The sequence below is a fragment of the Myodes glareolus genome, chromosome 7 (genome assembly GCF_982192425.1).
Source record: "Myodes glareolus chromosome 7, mMyoGla1.1, whole genome shotgun sequence".
Taxonomy (NCBI): Eukaryota; Metazoa; Chordata; class Mammalia; order Rodentia; family Cricetidae; genus Myodes; species Myodes glareolus.
Genome location: NC_142032.1, coordinates 13,307,396 through 13,330,458, shown reverse-complemented (window position 1 = coordinate 13,330,458; position 23,063 = coordinate 13,307,396). Strand labels below are relative to the sequence as shown.

At 44.2% G+C, this 23,063-nt stretch overlaps 1 protein-coding gene across 1 annotated transcript in view; it reads left to right on the top strand.

Annotated features, from left to right (window-relative positions):
- Window positions 1–23,063, top strand: part of Sorcs3 (sortilin related VPS10 domain containing receptor 3) — a 627,874-nt gene that overhangs the window by 277,792 nt on the left and 327,019 nt on the right. The window contains exon 3 of the mRNA XM_087907815.1: window positions 13,969–14,068. Coding sequence (XP_087763941.1) covers window positions 13,969–14,068 — 100 coding nt within the window. The remainder of the gene's footprint in view (window positions 1–13,968; window positions 14,069–23,063) is intronic.

The window sequence follows — 23,063 nt, the reverse complement described above, 5'->3', positions numbered from 1 at the left end:
CTTGGAATCAGAGAGAGCCCTGCCACAGGTTCCAGTCCAGCGGCAGGGCTGGAAGGACTCGAGGTTAACTCGCCGTTATAGTATCATGCTGCTCTTGTGTGGGCAGATGCAGCTGGAACATGAACAGCAAGAGGTTCTTGGGAGCTGTGCAAGCTTCCGGTCTTGGCATCAGTGTGCGTGCGGCTTTTCTGAAGCCGAGGGCGGGACCAATAACCACTTGGAGAATGAGGATCTTGAAATTGCTGGTTTGGGGCTTGAGGTCAGGAGTTAGTTATCTGGCTGGTTGTTTGCATTCAGCCCGGGCTTCTTTCATTGCAATGGGGCCTGCTCCTTGGATGAGGAGGGAACAGGCCAGCGGGAAGTGTGGATGATTTTTCATCACAAAGCCCTTTTGGACTGTTGCTGTATTTGAGCTGTGCTTTGGATACTCTGGACCCTGGCCTTGGAGTGAGTGCAGTCTGCCACACAGACAACCCATAATTGACTCTGACCTCCCATTGTGTTTCTCCTCAATGTATTTCAGTGAAATACGCCGAGGAGAGTGGTTCTCAGGCCTGGCATGTTGAGGCATGGTTATGTCTGTTTATTCTCCGAGTTGGACTTTATTGTCTTGTCACGGGGACAACTGGAAACAGTGATCAACCATTCTGCGGTCGCTTATTGGACATCCAAGTGGCTAACCCTTTGTTAGATGTAGTGAGAACAAAATAAGGAAGAAAAAACTGGTTGCTTCTAGAATAATCCCAGCCCAATTTTACATGGAAAACATTGGAAAAAGGTTTTACAAAAGTTCTTACTACATCATTCTCCCTACTCTGATTTATGCTTGAGAACTTCCATAATTGGACATTAAAAATGCAAATGTCTACTGAAATCACAGATTTAATGTTTCAGATTTTGAACAGTAATTAAAACAGCCATGCATTTGTTATTTTTATGAGGTTATAATTAATTTGTTTTTTATTTTTAAAATTTAAATAATTTATTTTATATCCTGACCACAGTTCCTTCTTTCTCCCCTCCTCCCACTCCCTCCCTCCACCTTCTCCCATCCATTCCTCCCATGTTCAGAGAAGGGCAGATATCAACAGAGCATCAAGATGAAGACCTCCCCCTGTATTAAGGATGGGCAAGGCAGCCCAATATGAGGAATGAGTTCCCAAGAGTCAACCAAAGTATTAGGGACAACCCCTGCCCCCATTGTTAGGAATCCCACAAGTGGACTAAGTTATACAACTGTCACACATATGTAAATCACCTTGGTTGTTCCCATGCAGGCTTCCTGGTTGTTGGTTCAGACTCTATGAGTTCCTGTCAGCCCAGGTTAGTTGTTTCTGTGGGTTTTCTTTTGATGCCCTTGACCCCTCTGGCTCCTACAGTTCTTCCTCCCTCTCTTCAATCAGATTCCCTGAGCTCAGCCTGATGTTTGGCTGTAGATCTCTGCATCTGTTTCTATCAGTTACCAGATGAAGGCTCTCTGATGACAATTGGGGTAGTCACCAATCTGATCACAGGAGATGGACAGTTCAGACTACGTATTCACTATTGCTAGGGGTCTTAGCTGGGGTCATCTTTGTACATTACTGGGAGTGCCAAGATCCCCATATTTCTTTTCTTTTCTTGTTTCTGTTTTTTTTTTTTTTTTGTTGTTTTAGCTTTTGTTTTTCGAGACAAGGTTTTGCTGTAGCTTTGGAACCTGCCCTGGAACTAGCTCTTGTAGACCGGGTTGACCTCAAACTCACAGAGATCTGCCTTCCTCTGCCTCCCAAGTGCTGGGATTAAAACGTGCACCACCAACACCCCACCTTGCCCCGGATATCTACCTTATCCTGAAATGTCCCCCTACTTTCTAGTCACCTCTTTTAGTACTCCCCCCTCTAGTTATCTCCCAACCTGATCCCTCAAGTTGCCATCCACACTGGTCCCCAGTCCACCCAGAAGTTCCTTTCTTTTTCTCCTTCTCAGGAAGATCCGTGTGTCCTTCCTTGGACTCTATTTGTTACTTTAGCCTCTCTGGGGCTGTGGATTGCAGCATGTTTTACTTAACATCTATTATCCACTTATGAGTGGGTATACACCATGCTGTCTTTCTGGGTCTTAGTTACCTCATTCAGGATGATTTATCTAGTTCCATCCGTTTGCCTTTAAATTTCCTAATGTCCCTGTTTTTTAACAGTTGAGTAATACCCCATTATGTAAATGTAACACATTTTCTTTATCCATTCTTTGGTTGAGGGACACCTAGGTTGTTTCTATCTTCTATTACAAATAAAACTGCTATGAGCAAAGTTGAGTAAATGTCCTTGTGGTATGATTGAGCATCCTTTGGCTCTATCTATCTATCTATCTATCTATCTGTCTATCTATCTATCTATCTATCTATCTATCTATCTATCTATCTATCTATCTATCATCTGTCTGTCTGTCTGTCTGTCTCAAGAGTGGGATAGCTAAGCCCTCTTATATCTTACAAATGATAGAAGAGGTGTGAATGAAATCAGAGAAACAACACCCTTCACAATAGCCATGAACAATATAAAATATTTGGGGGTAACTCTAACCAAGCAAGTGAAATATCTGTATGACAATAACTTCAAGTCTTTGAAGAAATAAATTGGAGAAGATAGCAGAAGATTGAAAGATCTCCTATGCTTATGGACTGGTAATGATTAACATAGTAAAAGTCATCATCTTACCAAAAGTGATCAACAGATTGAATGCAATTCCCATAAAAATTCCAACACACTATTTATAGACCTTGACAAAACAAAGCTCAACTTCAAAGGGAAAGTAAAACACTCAGGATCACTAACACAATCCTGTATAATAAAAAAACTGCCAGTGGTTTTATTTTTTTAATTACATTAAGATGATTGTAGATTTTATGTTTTGAGAATTTCCTATGTGAGTTTATCATTTACACCACTTTCTCCCTCCTTTTTCTCCTTCCAACTCCTCCTGCATTCTCCCTGCTGCTTCTCACACTCACGCCTCTTATTCTTCAGTTATTATTGCCACAGATACATGCACATGTTTACAAACACAACCTGCTGAGTGTGTTTAGGGTTGCTCATATGTATATGGCTTTAGGGCTAGCTGCCTGGCATGCTATAAACTATCAGGAAGTTTGTCCCTGGAGAAGTCTTATTCTCCTTCTCAACAGCCATCATTTGCCTACAACTATTCAGCTAGGGGTGGGGCCTTGTGATAGTTTCTCCAGCTATACCGGAATGTCAACTAGAATGCGGTTGTAATTTTTCAGGTCTTGTTTATGCAAGTGTACTATTGAGATTTCATATGTACATCTTTCCTATCACATATAGAAGATAGAATCCTGGTCCTCTAATTCTGACTGGCTTTCCCATCCCTCTTCTACCATATTCTCTGAGCCTTTATGTAGGGGTTTTATTGAAGATGTATCAACTGGGGCTGGTACCACTCAGTCTGAATCAGTTGACCTCTGCATTTTGTCCAGTTGTTGGTTTCTGTTATGTTTTCTGCTGCAAAAGGAAGCTTCTTTGATAAAGCATATGAGTTGTACTTATACGTATGTGTGTGTGTAATTTCTTTGGAGATAGGGTCTCATTTTATAACCGTAGCTGTCTTGAAATTTATTTTATCGACAGAACTGATATTTTAATGTTTTATTGTTGTGGAGAGATACGATAATCATGACAACTCTTATAAAGGAAAACATTTAATTGGGGCTGGCTTACAGCTTCAGAGGTTTAGCCCATTATTGTCATGGTGAGAAGCATGGTGGCATGCAGGCAGACGTGGTGCTGGAGAATGAGCTGAGAGTTCTACATCTTGATTCTCAGGCAGCAAAGGGAGACAACTGTGTGCCACACTTGTCATAGCTTGAGTGTCTGAGATCTCAGAGCCCATCCCATAGTAATACACTTCCTACAAGTAGGCCACACCCACTCTAGCAAGACCATATCCCCAATAATGCCATTTCCTATGACCAAGTATTCAAACACATGTGTCTGTGTGCACCATTCCTGTTCAAACTAGCACATTCCACTCCCTGGACCCAGTAGGCTTGTAGCAATAACGTAGTGCAAAAATGCATTCAGTCCAACTTCAAAAGTTCTCATAGTCTATAACACAGTCTCAACACTGCTTAAAAGTCCAAAGTTCAAAGTCTCTTCTGAGATTCATGAAGAGAGATTCTTAACTGTAGTCCCCTGTAAAATAAAAATCAAAAAGCAGATCACACACTCCCAATGTATAATGGCACAAGATATGCCTTACCTTTCCAAAACGTAGGGGAAGGGGCAGAGTGAGGAAATACCAGACCAAAGCAATACTGAGAATTGGCTGGGCATATTCCAAACTCTGTGTCTCTGTGTCTGAAGTCAAATTGCTCTTTAGATCTCCAACATCTTTTATCTTTGTTGAGTGCAACACACTTCTTTCTCTTGGGCTGTTTCTACTCCCTATTAGCAGCTCTCCTTGGCATGTATCCCAAAACTCTGGAATCTCCAGCATTTTGGGATCTCCAAGGCAATCCGGGTTACACTTTCACAGCTTCACACAATGGACTCTGTGCCTTGGCCTCAGTCATTTTCCTTAGTCACTGAGGGAGATCCCATAACTCCTTTCTTCTATCCTTAACTCTAAAGCCAGAACCCTGTGGCTGAAGTCACCAAATTCTGCTGCTTCCTGGGACTAGAACATGGCTTCCTTGTTCAATTACATGTTCACTAGCTTTCTGCCTTCTATGGCTACCTTCAGTGCCTAAGCTTGGCAGCCATGGAAGTCAGTCTGTAGATTGGGTTGGCCTCAAACTCAGAGATCTACTTCCCTTGCATCTATCTTCTGAGTGCTGGGATTAAAGACATGGACCACCATTCCTGGCTCCAGTTCTACATCTTGATCCCCAGGTAGCAAAAGGAGACAATTGTGTGCCATACTGGATATAGCTTGAGCATGTGAGACCTCATAGCCCACCCCCACAGTGACACACTTCCTCTAACAAGGCCACACCTCCTAATTGTGTCACTTCCTATGACCAAGTATTCAAAGACATGAGTCTATGGGGGTCATTCCTATTCAAATAACCACATCTGGCCTCTAACACACAGAGATTCTCTTACTTCTACCTTTGGTATGCTGGGATTAAATGTGTGTACCATCATACTTGGCTAAAATATATATGTGTGTATGTGTAATATATATTATATATGTGTAATATATAACATAGTATATCTATAATTTACAAGTAATCATGAAATAATACAATTCCCTATAATCTTTTAAAATATGCTTAGTTGTTGTACTGGCTGGATTTGTGTGTCAAGTTGACACAAACTTGAGTCATCAGAGAGGGAGGAACCTCAGATGAGGAACTGCCTCATTGAAATTCAACTGTAAGGCATTTTCTCAATTAATGACAATGGGGGAGTGGAGGACCCAGTCCATGGTGGGTGGTACTATCCCTGGTGGTACTGCTGGTCTTGGGTTCTACAAGAAAGCAGCTGAACAAGTAAGGAGAAGCAAGCCAATACACTGCACCCCTCTATAGCCTCTGCATCAGAACCTGCCTCCAGAACCCTGACTTGTTTGAGTTCCTGTCCTGACCTTTTTTTTTTTTTAATTTTTTTTGGTGATGAACAGCAATGTGGAAGTGTAAGCCAAATAAACCCTTTGATCCCCAACTTGCTTTTTGGTTATGGTGTGTCATTTTAGCCTTTGAAACCTTAACTAAGACATTATTTGTCCTCAGTTTTATAGAACTCAAGGGTTAGAAAAGAGAGATGGGTGGGGAAAGGCTGAGGTGTAGGCAAAGGGAAGTAGAGGAAAGGATAGCAAGAGCAGAGTGGTTCTCCAATGCAGAATTATAAGGTGTCCATCGAGAACTGACTGAGGCCTTTGGAAGTCTGCTCATCTGTGTAGATGCCCGGCACTGGGAGCTGCTGCTGGCCTAAAGCTCAGCTCTGTTGAAAAGCTGATGGAGCTACACTAGAAGTGGTTTTTACAATAACAGCTCATATGCGATTGCCAGTTATATCTCCAGATGTTTACAAGAGAGTTTGTTGGGTGTTTGTTGGGTGGATAAGAAGCATACCGTGTTCATCCTTCAGCTCCCATTGTTGTTACCATGGGCAAGGCCTTGGTGAGAAAACTGGGCCCATGGTAGATTAGGCTGGGGTGAGTCTTCCGAATGTATCATTTCTAGGGCAGGCTTTCTGAGCACCTGTGAGATAAGACAGGAGGTTTTTAATCAGTTAGGTGACATGCAATTCCTTGAAAAGTTTGAGAAGCTAAGAGCAGTGTCTTTGGAGGTGAAGCCTTCTTCGAGAAAATGTTGGTAATAATTAGCAAGGTGGAAGTGACTTATAGCATATACTGGTGCTTTCTATGAAGAGGTCATCTAGACACACTGCAACACCAGTACATAAGTAAATGTGCCCAACAGAGTTCATTATAGCATTGCTTGTGATAGCAGACTTTATTTACTTCTTGTTTATATTTTGGATATTTTAGATTGAGTCTTTTTGTGTAAACTTGACTGGCCACGAACTTGAGGTTCTGCTTTTCTGGCCTCTTTTGTATTGGAATTATAGTCCTGCATGATATACAGTAGATTATTCTTTAGACAAGTTCTCGTATATCCTAGGAAGACCTCAAACACTGCTGTTAATGATGAGGAACTTCTGATATCTCTGCCTCCACATCTAGAGGGTTGGGATTACAAACATAAGTCACCACACCTGTTTTATGTGGTACTGGGAATCAAACCCAACAATTTGTACGTGCTAGGCAAGAATCATGCCAATTTAGATATGTCTGCATTCCTGTAACAACAGATTTTTAAAGAAAAATAAAAATGAAATGTTTCTAAATAGATGAGTGATTAAGTGGATGGTAATGTATTGTGAGCAAAATACTAGGAGCAGAATGCTATACAGTAATTAAGATGTACATATTATGGCTGGGTATGGAATTTTTTTTTTTGGTTTTTCAAGACAGGGTTTCTCTGTAGCTTTGGGGCCTATTCTGGAACTAGCTCTTGAAGACCATGCTGGCCTTGAACACACAGAGATATGCCTGCCTCTGCCTCCCAAGTATTGGGATTAAACACATGCACTACCACCACCCAGCTCATGGCTGGGTGTGTTAACAAGTGTATATCTCATTATCTTAACCTTGGGTAAAGGAAGTAAAGTATATCTGCTATTGTTGTGTTTGTTAAATTGTAAAGGTATGAGATGGACAGATAGCTAAGTAGATTCATTAATGTGGGATTCCCCTCTTTATGCTGTGATTACCATTGGTTAATAAAGAAACTGGCCTCTGCCAGTTATTGTTATTGTAAAAAAAAAAGAAAGAAACTGGCTTGGCCTGATAGGGTAGAACAGAGCTAGGTAGGGAAAACTAAACTGAATTCTGGGAAAAGGAAGGCAGAGTCAGAGAGAAGCCATAGAGCTGCTGTCAGAGACAGACATGCTAGAACCTTGCTGGTAGGCCATGAGCCTCATGGTAAAATATAAAATACTGAAAATGGGTTAATTCTACATGTAAGAGATAGCCAATAAGAAGCTAGAGCTAATAGGCCAAACATTGATTTAATTAATACAGTTTCTGTGTGGTTATTTTGGGAGTCCGGGCGACTGGGAAAAAAAAAAGTCGCCTTCTAGTACAAATTGGCGCCCAATGTGGGTCAACTAAATCCATGTAAAACCTGAGAACACTTGGAAAGGAATTCTAGACACAGAAAAACAATGTTTAGCCACATTTTTTTCAGCTAGTGGCTTGCTGCAGCTCCCTTAAGAGAGATTTTCCTAATTTAGTGGTAGAAAAAAAAAGGCATGTAGTTTTAAAACAGTGGCTTTCTGGTTTGTGCTCCTGGCACAACTCTGGCTCTTTCAGGAGGTTGACCATTTAAATGGGTTTTGAGGGCAGCATGCTGCAAGGTACTTGGGGGGTAGCATGGGTCAACTGGTTATCATAGTTGAGGTGGTGAGGACGGCTCCCACCCAGCAGTCTCAGAGGCAGTGAATAGACTTATGGATTTCTGCCATGTTGCACTGGGCAGAGCAAGCAGTCAGTATTTTACAAAGAACCTCTTAGTAGATGAAAGCAAGTCAGGTGGGCAGGGGTATAAGACCTTCTGGGCTATGGATCATTTGGGCCTTTTAGATTGGTCCACTTGGTAGGTGTGGAGTTGGGATCTACATGGGGCACCAGATGAAGATGGACACTAAAAAGTCATCTCACACTAGCTCAGAATTGAGTATAATAAAGGGCTAGCTATTTATTTAGGGGTAGACTCACAGATCACAGTCCTATGCACAAACAGGGAATAGGAACTGAATCCAGCAGCCAGAAGAGATTGGGAACATGCTTTACATCGACATTTATACTATAAGAGGCCACGTCCAAGTGGGTGGGTAACTTAAAGGCTACTGGCTGTAGGATTTCCTATAGCAGGTTCATAAGCATGGGGATCTAAGTTTAAAGCTCTTTCATCCTCAAATTTAATGTTAGTGCATGTGTCTATAATCTCAGCATTGGGGGAATGGAGAAAGGAGATTACTGGGGCTCACTTTCCACTCAACGTTACTGGTGAGCTCCATGTTCATTGAGAGACCATGTCTTTAAAAATCTGGTGGTTGAGTGATAGAGGAAGATGCTAAACATTGACTTCTAACCTCTATACATGGACACACACTAGCATACATACTCCCACATGTACACATCCACACAGACACATACACAGCCACAGATCATCATACATGCAAATGTGATAACACTCAAAATTATATACTGCTTATAAATATAATTATGTGAATAGTTACCGTATAATTATGGACGCATTGTACTTTTCTGTGTGTTGGAAGCAATTAATGAAAATGGATAGCACAAATGAGAGACAATGGGGATATACTACACACACTCCAAATACACCCTCTATCGTGGTGAAGCACAGCTGGGTTCATGTGATCTTGGGCACAGAAGCAAGAGCCCTGTCTGTGCACATCTCACCTGCCACCTTCTAGGTTAGCTATTCATCATGCAGACTGGCACAGTGCCATACAGGGACAGCCACTCTATGCACGAATGACCAGGTTTTAGTGTTCGGAACACTTCGGTGTTGTGATGTTAGCGTCTGGATTTGAGAAGTTGACTTCAGAGGGCTAAGATAAGACTGTTTCAAAGTGACACCCCCATCTCCCATTGGCCGATGTCTGGAGCCCCAAGATACAGGCTGCTTTGCTTTCATCGGAGCAAGTTCTGCAGGCACAGCTGTCCTGGCAATAAGGCCGAGCCCTCTCTGCCATCTGCACTCTCCCCAGGCCAAGTGGGACTACAGAATACCGTGGTCAAGGCGACATGTCACAGCCATGCTGGAGAGGACAGAGTCAAGGGCACCTTTGATTCCACATGCTTGCTGGCTCCTTGAGGTACCTTCCATGAGGGGTACTTCCTTCTGTCAACTTGAATGAGCAGAAACTGCCGGCGGCCTAGAGGAAGCTGAGTTATAGAGAGCATCCTTTGTTGGGAAGTCCCTTCCCTCAGCAGCCAATTCTGCAAAAGAGCAAAGTCAGTGTGAATCTGTTTGTGGTGTGTAGAAGGAGAGACTGCATGGTGCTGAGTGTGCTGCCTTTGATGGGGGCTATTTGGATTCTGGAAGGGAGTTTGTTATGACATCCGTCATGTGGGGAGCCCTGAGATTTTAGCTCTTACAAGATGCTTGTTATAGAAAGGATGGCAAAAGTCTCTGGTTGGAAAACAGCATAGAACTTGGATGTTATGATAATAAAATTTAAGGTCCAAAAGGAGCTGTACAATGATCTGAGCTAAATGTCTCGTGTTAGTAACAGAGTAGGGCTTGGAAAATCTTCTCCCTTCATCCATTTGTGGGCAGCTCCTTAGGGATGTGTTTTAATAAGGCCTTGAGCATGTTCTCAAGAGCCCAAGTTGAACAAGAGTCCCAGTCGGTCAGTTTACAGGAATGCCTGCCGCCTCTGTGGACTCTGCCATCCCTGGGTTATAGCGGATCCCTTGGCCAGAATTCAGCAAGAATCTGATTAAGTCAGTTTAGCAAGGAGCTGCCCTACCCTCTCTGTAATTTCCATCTACTGATCCTCACTCTGCTTCTTGGCTATCAATCCCAATTTTCCTTGTTGCTTTTGGAATCTAGCCAAATCTCTTCTTCCCTACGGCAAAACTCCATTGCAGTAGCCTCATGCTCATCGGACTGGTCCTCAGGAAAACTGGCTTCAGTGCTTAACCGTTGTCAGATGAAGATGCTGCTGTTTGTTTGCTGCTTTGTTTTTCCTTCACAGGCTTAGAGAAATGTCTCATCCAGAGCAATGCATTAGTTTGCATTTTAGATTCAGTTCTAAAGTCTGGGTTGCCAGTCTCCATGTCTAGTGTTCTTTCCTGCACAGTGCTACTTTTGTGCTGAAAGAAGCATACATCAAGTCCTTTAGAGAATGTTTTATTTCAGTTAATAAAAGCATGCATCTTATTGCCTTTGGATGTCGTAATTTTGTCGGCTATACTGCCTTGGAGGGCAGTGTTGCTGAGGGTGGTAGGCTGATGCGGTATTTAACCTTGATTCTAATATGAGTGAATTACTGGTCCTTCCCTGGTACTAAGTGCTGCTGGATCTCAGCAGTCTGTGACAGTCATGCCAGCATCCAGAGCGTCAGGTAGCATCTCTAGGAGGATGGCTGTGTTTTGAGTTACAGTTAAAACTTAACAGTTGGTTAGAATTTTGTGAGTAGGTTTGGACAAGTTCACTCATTTATTCTCAGAAATAAATGTAAAGCAAACCATTAATAACCAATTCATTTAGCACTTGCATCATGCCAGGCATGATATGGAACATTGGAGCAGTTATATGAAGTATTGCTTACCTGCAGGGAGGTCAAGTAAAAAAAAACAGTCCTGTAATCAAGTAGATAAAAGAATGGGGCAGGCACGAAAATAGGAAGGAATACGTACAAAAGTGAAAGAAAAACCACACAGGGATTGTGATTAATTTCCCTGTAGGAAAGTCATAAGATGGATAGTATTAGAGTTAGGTTTGAAAGTTGGAGACAAATTTATTAAGAGGAAATAGTGATGTCTGCTTCAGGGAGGGCAGTAAAGATGTGGGACGTGACTAGGAGAGTTTAGGGAAGCCAGGAAGAAAGCCATGAGGTGCACATGGCTCATGGTGGGCTCGGTAAGGATGTTGGAAACCAAATTTTCAAAGACAAAGTTTGGAAAATGAGGCTGATCTGTGTGCATGCAGTGGGTCATTTCCACTGGAGTGTGAGGTCGATAGAGCTGAGTGGGTGGAGTATAGTCTCCTAACAGTATGGAGGACAGGTGTCAGGGAGAAGAATGAGGGCATCCTCCAAGCAGGAGACTGTTGCGGATGCATGTATGAGCTGTACAGTGATGTGCACAGGGATGAGATGCTTGCTACTTAATTTATTTGGAGACAGAATCAGAAAGACTTGGAGATAGAGCTTATGTTGAGAGATACAGGCAAAGAGAAAGACTGGAAGTAACTCCCCACATTCTGTGCCCGTGGTAGTCTTGAGATCAAGCAGAGCAAGCCAGCTTCTTGGGGGGGTGATTATTAATGTTACTATAACTAATATAAATATGGAGATGGCATCCCAGGGAGAGACTTCAAATTCCATAGAAATTTCTTTAGTGAACATGTGAAGTATACATACTGGGAAACACCATGTTTTGTACCTGTTGAGAAAGGAGAAATGAACAAAAACCTCTTCATTTTAATTTGTTTATATTATTTTTCTCCCCTGAATTCTATTGGTCTTTCTCTGTGCTATTATTTTTATATCCTCACAATTACTTCCTGAGGTTGAATTATTTCCATTTCTCAGGTAAGAAACCTGAGGCTCCCAGATGTTAAATTACTTGTACCGGGCATGTAATTAAAGAGCTACAGAAATGGAAAGGATTCATATTTCCAACTCTTCAACAGGCATTTGGGACTTACTTCTCATACTGGCTTGCCTTGCCCAGCCTTAATTCATAGGGAGGTGTTTAGTCTTTCTGCAACTTGATATGCCATGCTGTTTTGTTTTTTTTTTATTTTTCGAGACAGGGTTTCTCTGTAGTTTTTGGTGCCTGTCCTGGAACTAGCTCTTGTAGACCAGGCTGGCCTCGAACTCACAGGGATTCGCCTGCCTCTGCCTCCCGAGTGCTGGGATTAAAGGCGTGCGCCACCACCGCCCGGTTTGCCATGCTGTTTTGATGGGAGACCTGCCTCTTTCTAAAGAGATATGGGGCGGGGAACAGAGGGCCTTTGTGGTTTCTCTTTTTCTTCTTATTATGACATTTTGTGAAGCTCCTTGATCCCGAGGAGCTTCCCTTGTGGGTTAGATGGTAGAACATAGAGGAAACAACCATAGCACCCTCAAAGAGTTAGAAAAGAAGCATGCAGAGTATTCTTTGGCGTGTGTAGGATAGGGAAATGCATTCTTGTGCAGAGGAACTTTGAATGGTTTGAGGAAGAAGGGTAGAGAAACTTCAGACCATAAATGGTTCTCAGCCTTCCTAATGCTACAGACCTTTAATACAGTTCCTCATGCTGTAACGATAAAATTAGTCCGTTGCTACTCCATAACTGTAATTTTGCTACTGTTATGATTCATAATATAAATCTCTGTGTTTTTGATGGTCTGAGGCAGCCCCTGTGAAAGGGTCATTAGACCCCCTAAAGGGTCATGACACTCAGGTTGAGAACCTCTACATATGGCAACAACCCTTATAGGTCATCCCATGGGCTTCTCAGGCTAATATATGAGCCAAGTCAGAACCATATTAGAGTTTGAGAATGGATAAAGGATTAAAGAGAAGTTAAGGACAGGTGGTCACTCTACTATCAGGAAGTCAAAGACAAGAGGAGTCATAGAGACAGATTGAGAACTGAAATTTAGAGGCTCAGTGCTTCACACTCACAGGTCAGCTGATGACAGAGAGAATGCATTGACCTATAAATGCTTCAAAAGCCTCAGCTGGAGAAGAGTCTCAAGACTAACCACAGAGGTGCTGAACACAGGAGGGGAAGCCTGGTGATCCTAATTGTCTGAAACGGAAGGGAGATATGTAGAGGGTCACAGAGTGACTAGAGTGTGGCAGGAAGTCTGTTCTCATGAACCCTGTTGTTAGGCACTTTCTTTCCCGTTCCCAGTGGGGAAGAGGAGGAAGGAAGAGGAAGATCCAGCATAGAAGATAAGCCAGTGGGTTGATCTACTCTATCCTCTGAGCCTTTCTGTGATGTTTGCATCTGTCAATCTGCCAGAAATGAGGGTCAAGGGAGGAGCAGACAGCAAATAGCACCACAATCAGAATGAGGAACACTTTGGCCAGTTCAGTGTCATTGGTTTTGGTCCTGTGATGTACCCGTGTAAGATATCAGAACCTCCTCCTGGTGTTGCCTCCTCTGACCACTGGTCCCAGGAGGCTCTTGGGCAATTCCCATCCCTGACAACTTTGCTTCAGGTTCAGTGGACAGGGTGTGTGAAGTTGGCTGTAGTGCAGTGTCTGCAGAAAATCCCATCATCCCCCTCTGGTGGAAACCCTAGCATCTCCCTTTGCAGCTCACACTCAGGTAGAACTGAGGGCTGGATGGTGAGAGTTGTGTGCTGCCCAGTACCACATTCAGAGGCATGGAGTTAGCTGCGTGGAAGGCAGACAGTCTCCATCAGCGTCTTCCTCCACACAGCTTCACAAAGGGCAAGAAAGTAGGTCTCGGAGAAAGGCTGGGAGCAAAGGAGAGCAAGCTCGGCAAGAAGACGATGCATTAGTCTAATTGCTCTTTAAAACTAATGGGGCTTTTTATCTCTGAGGAACATTTTCAAGCATTCATGTGATTTGGGAACAAAGATGCAGGTTTGGGGGAAGGGATCCTGGCTTCCCTTTAAATGCAATCCCTCATCTGATGAAACAATCTCTCCCTTCTTGTTTTGTCCTCCCATCTTTCTGCAGGTCGACGGACTATGGCACCACCTATGAAAAACTAAATGACAAAGTGGGTTTGAAGACGGTCCTCAGTTACCTCTATGTCAACCCCACCAACAAAAGGAAGGTAAGAGGAGGAGTCGGGAGTTCCTGTATTCTCTTTCCGGGTAGCAGAGTGGCTTCAGCCACGAGCTGAGAACAAACACGGCAGCTATGACAGCACTCGTGGAGGGCCTACTTCATGTACCGGAAACCCCAGGCTACGATGTTAACAAGATACAATGTTAACAAGAGCCTTTATAGGAATAATAATAGTAACGAAAATAATAATAATACAAATGATGGGAACAGCAACACTTGTGAAATTATGTGCACAGGATTGGATCCTTTCCATGTCTCTCTTTTACTCACAATGAACCTGTGGGTAGAAACCATTCCTGCCCCATTATTGAGGAAAAGATGCAAGCTCAGAGAGAGCTAACACTCTAGCTTGACCGGGACCCAGCTAGACTTCGGAGCTCATTCTTTCTCTAGGTTTCTTCTTGCCTGCCTGTTTGTTTATTTATTCGTTTGTTTGTTTGTTTATTGGGCTTCAGTTTCTTTGCGGGGAATCTCTTCCATCAAGGGAAGGAGGAGTATTTCCTGTTTTCTTCTACTTGAACTCCAAGTACTACTTCAGAGGTAGAGGGCCGCACTGACTGCGCCAGCTCCCTGGTTCTCTCCTCTTGACTGGTGACCGGGATGAGATCATAGGTCAGACTTTCCCCATGGAAAGGTATGGCGAGGTTGAGACCTAATTCCATGAAATGGTAGATAGCTCTAGGAGCCAAATCCAGCACAGCGTATTGGATTTAGAGAGACGTGGTCTGTCCCAGCTGGTACAGCTCTACTGCTGAAAGCTTAGGTGGATCGGAACCAACATGATCATGAGGCCATTTCAATATCTCTAAAACTCTAATAAGTTTCCTCTCATAATACAGTTTTTATTCGCCAGTGGCTTTGCAAAGCCCTCTTTCTTCCCTTCTTAGGCTTGGGAGTGAGTTTCTGCAAAGCGTACAGACATAAGACTCTTTGATTCTAACATGGCACTCAGCTCTCAGGAGTGAGCTTCATTTCCCATGCAGTCCTTCCAACCTCTGACGACAGCCCCTGGTTGTCAGTGACACAAATACACTGCACACGGTGGCTTGTCGTGCTCAGAATATTCCCTTTAATCGAAATCTTTCATCTCTACACCGAGCAAAATGACAAGCCGCTAGGAGGGAATGCATTCGCTTGCGTCTGTGCTCATCTTGAACTCGGGACCATCGTCATGGCGGTGGGATGAAACGTCTTAGTTTTCAACTGTTCAGATTCCTTTTAAAGTATATCTTGAAATTTAAACCTGCCATCCCCTGGATTCTCTTCCCAGCCTGTGCTAAGCAAGATTCTTTTGATTCTCTTTGATTCTCCCAGTTCCCAAATTCTCTTCAGCTCTCCATTCTCAACGGCGGGGGGGGGGGGGGGCTCAGCAGGCTTTTCAGTTAATCTCATGGAAGCACTTGCTTTTTACCTAATGAGTTATTTATTCAACAGATGGCCGCTGCTTTCCGTGGAGGCTGTGAATCCATCAGATGAGATCTGTTGCCCCCGGCGAAACTGTAAATTGTGCTTTTATTTATAAAGTTCTTCATAAAAGTAACCATCGGCTTTTAATTTTGTCAGTGCATTTTTTTTTCCTTCGAGAACAAGAAATTCTCCAAAACTTGATAGTTCCTAAGCCGTTAGGTTAAAGACAGAAGTGTGTGTGTGTGTGTGTGTGTGTGTGTGTGTGTGTGTGTGTGTGTGTGTGGTTTCCTTCTCAGTCACACTCTCGGGCAGGGTTGATGGAACCTGCGGTTCTGTCCTCCGGGGAAGCTTTATCTCCAGTGGTCGCTCATCCTTGCAGCCCTTCACAAACAGGTGAGATGGCAAAGCAGACTCTAGTCAGCTGCCCACGGCTCCACTCCCATGAATGATGGATCTGTACTTAACTTCCTAGTGGGACCATTTGAGGGATAAGGCTTATGGACGTCCTCTTTGAGGCTTACAGTGTGGTCTTCCTCACAGGGTGTGAATAGGATGCTACCTTTTTATATAGCACGTGTCATCATTCCGCGTGAGAAAATTGGTAAGATACCTAGAACGTCTTTCGTTGTTTAGAACGTTTTTCATTGTTCTAGGCCAATGATATGGTGGCATCGGAATTATTTTAACGGCATTGACCTACCCCTACTCCATTTGCTATGAATTCTGTCTCTCTGACACTCACTGTCATTAGTTCACCTCCTGTGTAGGAGTTTGACTTTGTTCTGCTAGTCCAATACTGCAGGATGTCTCTGGGCCTGGCACTTGAAAGATGAATGATAGTGAATTGGATTTGGGGTGGTCAAGGTTTGCCCTGCTGATGTAAGGGCTCTGTTAGGGTGGAGGCTGGTGAGTGGCAACCTGCAACTTCTTCTTCCCCTTCCAGGAAATAAACATCTCTGGGTCCTCAGAATTCATTATTGTTACTTGAGTCTTGTCCTCAGGCCCACACAGTATGACAAGTGCTAGGGTCAAGTCTGTTTACCAGGCCTGTGTTTTGTACGGTCTGGCTGATGGCTGTGTGTTTCCCAGCCAGAGATGCTTCCTTCCTGTCCGTGAATCTCTCAGAGAAGGAACCTTTGAATGGACAGGGAATTGCAGGCATGTTGTGGTCTAATGACTCTGGCTCAAAAGCCACTGCCACCTGCATCTTTAGGGACAGTGTTGGGAATGGAAAAAGCAACACACAGCTCTAAGTGCCAAGGATGTGTGTGTGTGTGTGTGTGTGTGTGTGGTGGATCTGACATCAGCATAGGACTATGATTTCATTTTATGGTGCTTCTAACACTTCCCTTGCACTGGGCTCAGTTCAGTGCTATAGTAACTGAGACCTCTCTGACTTGGGTCTGAAAGATTTATCTACTGTACAGATGAGGAAACTAAGGCTCAAGCAGGTCCCCACTTATCTTTATTAAAAAAAAACTGGTAAGAAGTATCTGTGACTCCATTCTGCTCTCTCTGACCCTGGAGATTGGCTGACATTGCCCTGGGTCCAGAGCTCAAGAGGATTGGAGTTGTTGTGATAGCAGCCATACCTGGGGTTACTGGAGGCTTTCTGCTCATTAGTATTGGGGGATTAGCAGTTTCTGGGTGGTGGAGGGGTGTGTTACACACTCCATTCTTAATTGATTTACCAGTGAGAAGGATAATTACTTCCCAGGATGCACTGTGGAAATGATTTTTTCCAATGAGCATGCTTTCCTCTGTCAGGTTGCTTGCTGAAGGGGCATTGTATGCATTACCAACAGGTCACATAGGTCCATGCCGTTCTCCAGATAAACCTGAGAAACCCCTATAGAAAACAGAAAGGGAAATGTAGAACTGTCGGATTCCTCCGTTCCCTGACCCGCATCTCCTGAAAGTCTTGGGGGAATGAGGAGACTAAGCAGTAGAGTATCACAGCTGCAGTTCACAGATATTAACGTCCCTTGTGCCAGAGTCACAGTGAACAGTGGATGTGTCCAAGCTGTTTGTCCTTGTGAAGCACTGGGTTAAGTGTCTCCTTCCAAGCAAAGCATTCAAGGGGGGAAGAGTTATGACTTCAGAAATGTGTAATTCTTCCTGGGTTAATAAGATGCACACATGTCAACCATCCACACAGACCTAGAGATGCAAATCCCAGGGCATGTGGGAGTGAGGAGCACACGGGTTAGGTAGTGGGTTTTACTCCTACGGTGCTCCAGATGACTGCCATCATGGAACGACAGATGCCCGGAGTGGCCAGAGAAGGCGAACACACTCTTAAAACATCAGATTTTCATAAGAGGTTTTCTTTATAGAGTTTCTCATAAAATCTCTTTAGGGGCAATTTTAGTAGATGACGCAAAGCTCAAGGCTTACGGTGGCAGGACGGACTACAGTTGCTTTGACCTCTTGTGTTCAGTTTGTATCGTTATTCAAGTGATGAGAAAGGCCACATGTGAAAAGTGGATGTTGGCAAAATGGTCTTTGGGAGAGGCGATGACACTTAGGCTGCCCCATGAGAATGCCACTAGCTGTTGCCAGCATCAGGGTTCCCGACTAGAAATGAGGCTTCCAGAGAGCCCACTGCCTGACAGTGCTTCTATTCGGGACCAGAGTTGATACCACTCTCCCACTACCTCCAGACCTTCCTGGACTGAGCGTACCTCCTAGAAGTCTAGCTGTTTATAAAGCCTCAGGTGTGCCTCATTCACGAGCCACGAGCCCCTGTCGTTTTCCCCATGTCTTTCCTGTCTTTTAAAACCCAACCTGCCGGCTATCTTGAGTGAAATTGATCTCTGTGCTGATCGGGAGGAATGGTTTCCCTCCTGTTCATTCGCAAACACCTTGATTTCTTGTCTCCTAAATTAACAGTTACTAGAGTGCGGGAACAATGTATCAGGACAGGTGTTTGTGGCAACCGTGGGCAGGAAGGATTGGAGAAATAGAAGGATATGAGTTTGCTCCCTGAGTGCACGTCCAACCCTGCTTCTTCCTGGTATGTCCAGGAAGAGAGAATCAGAAAACACTCCCGTCTCCCTTGTTACCCAAGAGAAAGAATTAGGTCTCACTGTGGGCTAAGACATCAGAAGAAGGGCAACCACTGCATGGAAAAATGGTTGTAAGCTCCTGTCTTCCTTTGCAAGAGTTACCCAGCCAAACAGAGGCCATGACGCATGTTTTGATTCAACTAATCGCTTAAAGGAAAAAGAACCCAGTCTAATTCTTGGAAATTCACTCTTTAGTCACAAAGTCCCTCTCTCAGCAGATACATGTATGTGGTTCCCTGTGTAAATTACTGCTGAATGCTGTAGCCAAGAATTTATTTAAAGGCTTATTAAAATGATTGCTATTTTTTTCTTCTGCATTTTATTTGAAAATGGGAAGAATATAAACCCATCGCCTGGCTTTTCTCCAAATTGCCCTTTAGGGTTTCTTAGCAAATATATTTATTATCTTTTTTAAAAATAAAATATAATTTCAGTGATATTATCTACCCAGTTAAGAGGAATAACATAAATTAGTTACTTACTTTTTTTTTTGAGGGATTATGCTTACCCACCATAGTTTTAAATTTGGTTTTTATTGGTTTGAAGTTTTCATGTGTGTATCGAGGATTTCAACAAAGAATCATGAAGATGTCAGGGTTCAAATCTAAGAAAAGAGGGGTTATTTTTCCTTCTGCGTAATGCTGGTTAGACTGCAGCAAGGATCGAAAGCAAACTTGTGTTTCAGGATGGCGTATGAGTGGCCCATCCTGTTTACCTGCCTAAATCACCTGAGCATCACATGGGCTCAGCACAATCATGAGAAGAGGTTACTGTTCCGACTGCTTGTAAGCCAAGGGTACAGGGTAAAGTTGGAACTGGAAAAAGGAAGATGAAGGGCAAACCCAGAGGAGGAGGATTGAGGAAAAGTAGTGAGACTGACATCCTGAATGGCAGGTGACAGCTAAGAGTTGTGCACTTTGGAGGCTTTGAGGAAAGAAGCTAGTGTCTCAGTCTGGAGAAATGAAACACGGAGAGCTAGAGAGATGGCTCAGTGTTCAGGGCGCTCAGTACTCTAAAGGACCAGAGCTGCATTCCCTATGCCCACACCTGGCAGCTCCCAACCTCCTATAACCCCAGTTCCAGGGGATCCAGCACCCTCTTCTGGCATCTGTGGGTACTTGCACACATGTGGCACATATTCACATAGACACAGAAAGGACAATTAAATATGGAAGTGAAGATATTTCTTTCATTGCTCTCCCCCTCCATCCCTTCCCCAACTGGGTCTTCTTGATCCCTCATTTTCCCATCCCCATCCCCTCCCTTCTACCGCTCTCCCCTTTCCGCCCACAGTTTACCCAGGAGATCTTAACAGTTTTCCTTCCTGGGGCCCATCATGTGTGTCCCTCTTAGGGTCCTGCTTTTGCCTAGCTTCTCTGAGATAGTGGACTGTAGCCTGGTTGTCCTCTGCTTTACATCTAATATCCACTTATAAATGAAAACATACCATGTTTGTCTTTCTGGGTCTGGCTTACCTCACTCAGGATGATTTTTTTCTAGTTCCATCCATTTGCCTGTAAATTTCAAGATGTCATTTTTTTCTGCTGAGTAATACTCCATTGTGTAAACATACCACATTTTCTTTATCTTACGGGGGCAGGAAGTAGGGAGAAACTATGGGGGTAGGGAGAAACCTGGTGCTAGAGAAATTCTCAGGAATCCACAAGGATGACCCCAGTTAAGACTCCGTAGCAATATTGAAGAGGGTGTCTGAAAGGGCCCTCCCTTTAATTAGATTAGTGAATACCCTAATTGTCTTCATAGAACCTACATCTAGTAACTGATGGAAGCAGATGCGGTGACCCACAGCCAAGCACTGAACTGAGCTCCTGGAGTTCAGCTGAAGAGAGGGAGGAGGGATCCTAAGAACAAGGTGGGGCCAAGAGCATGATGGGAAAACCACAGAGGCGGCTGACATGAGCTAGCGGGTGCTCACAGACTATGGACTGACATAGTCATGCTGAGGAACCTGCATGAGATCGAACTAGGCCCTCTGAATGTGGGTGACAGTTATGTGGCTTGATCCGTGGCAGGGAGAACTGGCGGTGGCACCAGGACCTATCCCAGGTGCATGAACTGGCTTTTTGAAGCCCATTCCCTATGGTGGAATGGAACGGGTGCTTGGTCCTGCCTGAATTTGGCATGACAGACCTTGTTGACTCCCCATGGAAGGCCTTACCCTGAGGAGTATATGGGAAATGGGAAAGAGGAAAATGAGGGACAGGAGAAGGGGAGGGAGGGGGAACTGGGGTTGTCATATAAAATAAAAAGTAATTTTTTAAGTACAAAAGGAAAATAAAAACATGGAAGTGAAGGCAGGGAAGTACCAACAGGTGTGTTGAGTTTCAGAGCTGCAAGGTGGGGGGGGGGTAGGAGCATATATTCTGCCCCCCACTGTACCTCAGGGGTACAGTTAGTACTCAGTGTTAAAGGATATGGGGTCCATATCAGCTTTGGTAAGAGGCCCCACAGCATGAGAGCAGTATAAGGAAGTCTGGGGCCATGACTCCTGGACCAATGAGGAATCTCAGTGAATGCACCTGGTCTACCGTGTTTCCTCTGCTATTCATCCTTCAGTTGGCCTCCAGGCAGTGTTTTATTCAACATCACAAGTAAGAATAGTGTTTGTAGGGTTTTCAGGAGCAGGATACTGCGTCCTTCCTGAAGTTCTAGTGGGAAATGGTACAGAAAGTGCCTCCCACTGCCCCTAGCTGCACATCATGATGAAAACAACCACCACTAGGAAAAGAAATGACTTCTATTTCATTTCACCCTGGGTGAGCTCAACCAGCAATGTGATTGCTGCTGGCATTCATGCTCCTCTTGCCCCTGCACTCCTATTACCAGCCTAAGGTCATAGTAGCAGAAGTTTTTACTTAGAACACATGATGCTGGTGAATGTGTCTAGGTAATAAGGATGGGAGTTCTGGGAGCCTTGGATCAGTCAAGTGTAACATCTGCGTTGTCCCGCAAAGAAAACACCATACCAGACTCTTCCCAATGCAGTTTAATCAGGAGGCTTGTAACATGAGGGCCGGCTTGTTGGGGTATCTGTCCCCACAGCCGGCAACTCCCAAGGAAAATCAACCACACAGAGATCTCTATAAGTTATAAAGCTGATTGGCCCATTAGGTCAGGCTACTTATTAGCTCTTATAACTTATCTTAACCCATTATTCTAATCTATGTTAGACTTACATGGCTCTGTACCTTTCTCAGCTGGGCAAGTTACATGCTGCCTCTTCGGTGGTCTGCCCAGGAGTGAAGTAAGAGCTTCCTTCTTCCCAGAAGAAATACTCCTGTTCTCATTGCCCCGCCTCTACTTCCTGTCTGGTTCTCCCACCTATACTGCCTGCCTGGCCAATCAGCATTTTATTAAAATATGATTGACAGAATACAGATAATTCTCCCGCATCAGAACCTTGAATAATCTTCTGACCCCGGGGAAAGCCAGCCCACAGCTAAAATAGCCTCTGGGTAGCCAACCCCAGCATGCTACGTGGGAAATGCAGATAGGTCCAGAAACGCGGAAGCAAGCCAGATCCTTCGCCTTAGCCATGTATGGAGTTGTTTACAACCTAGAGCCCTCACCATTGGGGGGGGGTGGAAGGCAGAAGCCAGCACCATCTTTAAGGCGTGGCACAAAGCAGCTCACTACAGCCAAGTTTCTCAGGCACAACTTTGGAGTCGGTATTGCCTAAGCTGGGGTCTGAGTCAGCAATGCAGAGACACTGGCCTCCTGGACAAATGGAGGGCCATGCTCACACAGCAGCCCTGTGTGACTAACCAGAGAGAGAAATCGATCCAGAGAGGACAGAGCTATGGATAATGTACATGACTGTCTCCTGTCTGGGCTGCTGGAGACAGAGAAGGCGGGGTCTCATCTAGAACGTCTCTGCCTTCTGTTCTCGCCACACCTAGCAAGGCCAGCGGGTGGTATCGAGGAAAGAGCTTCATGTGTGGGCTGTGCCCTTCTTGCTGTGTGACCTTAAATGCTTTATTGAACTTCTTGAAGCCCCTCTTTTCACATCTGTCAGTGGTGCTTGTAGGAGTGATATTAATTTTTCAGAATCGCTTTAAGAATTGAACGATACCTGCAGCAGGCCTGGTGTGAAGCCGAGTTCCACGGTATAGCTTCTTTCCTCCAGTTAAATGATCTTCTCTTTGGCCCTTTCCTCTGCTCAGTGGTATCTTCTAGGTCCCAGGTGCTCTCGACCTGTGTAGCGTTCTTCTCTCCTGGGAGAAGAAACCTCAGTCTAGCTTTAGGCAAAGTTCTTTCACCTTCTACAAGAAAAGTAACCTTCTCTGTGCTCCTCTGTTTCACACTCTCTCTACCCCTTCATGAATCAACTCGTAGGTCGTGTGTCACTTAATGAAGTACAAGTCTAAATTAATGCTTTTATAGCTCTAACAAGTATATACAAAGCGTTTCTCCCCATCACTTACCAATCCCCACTTGACAAGCAGAGCTAACCAGAGCACGGGTTTATATCCTGGTTTGTCCTCT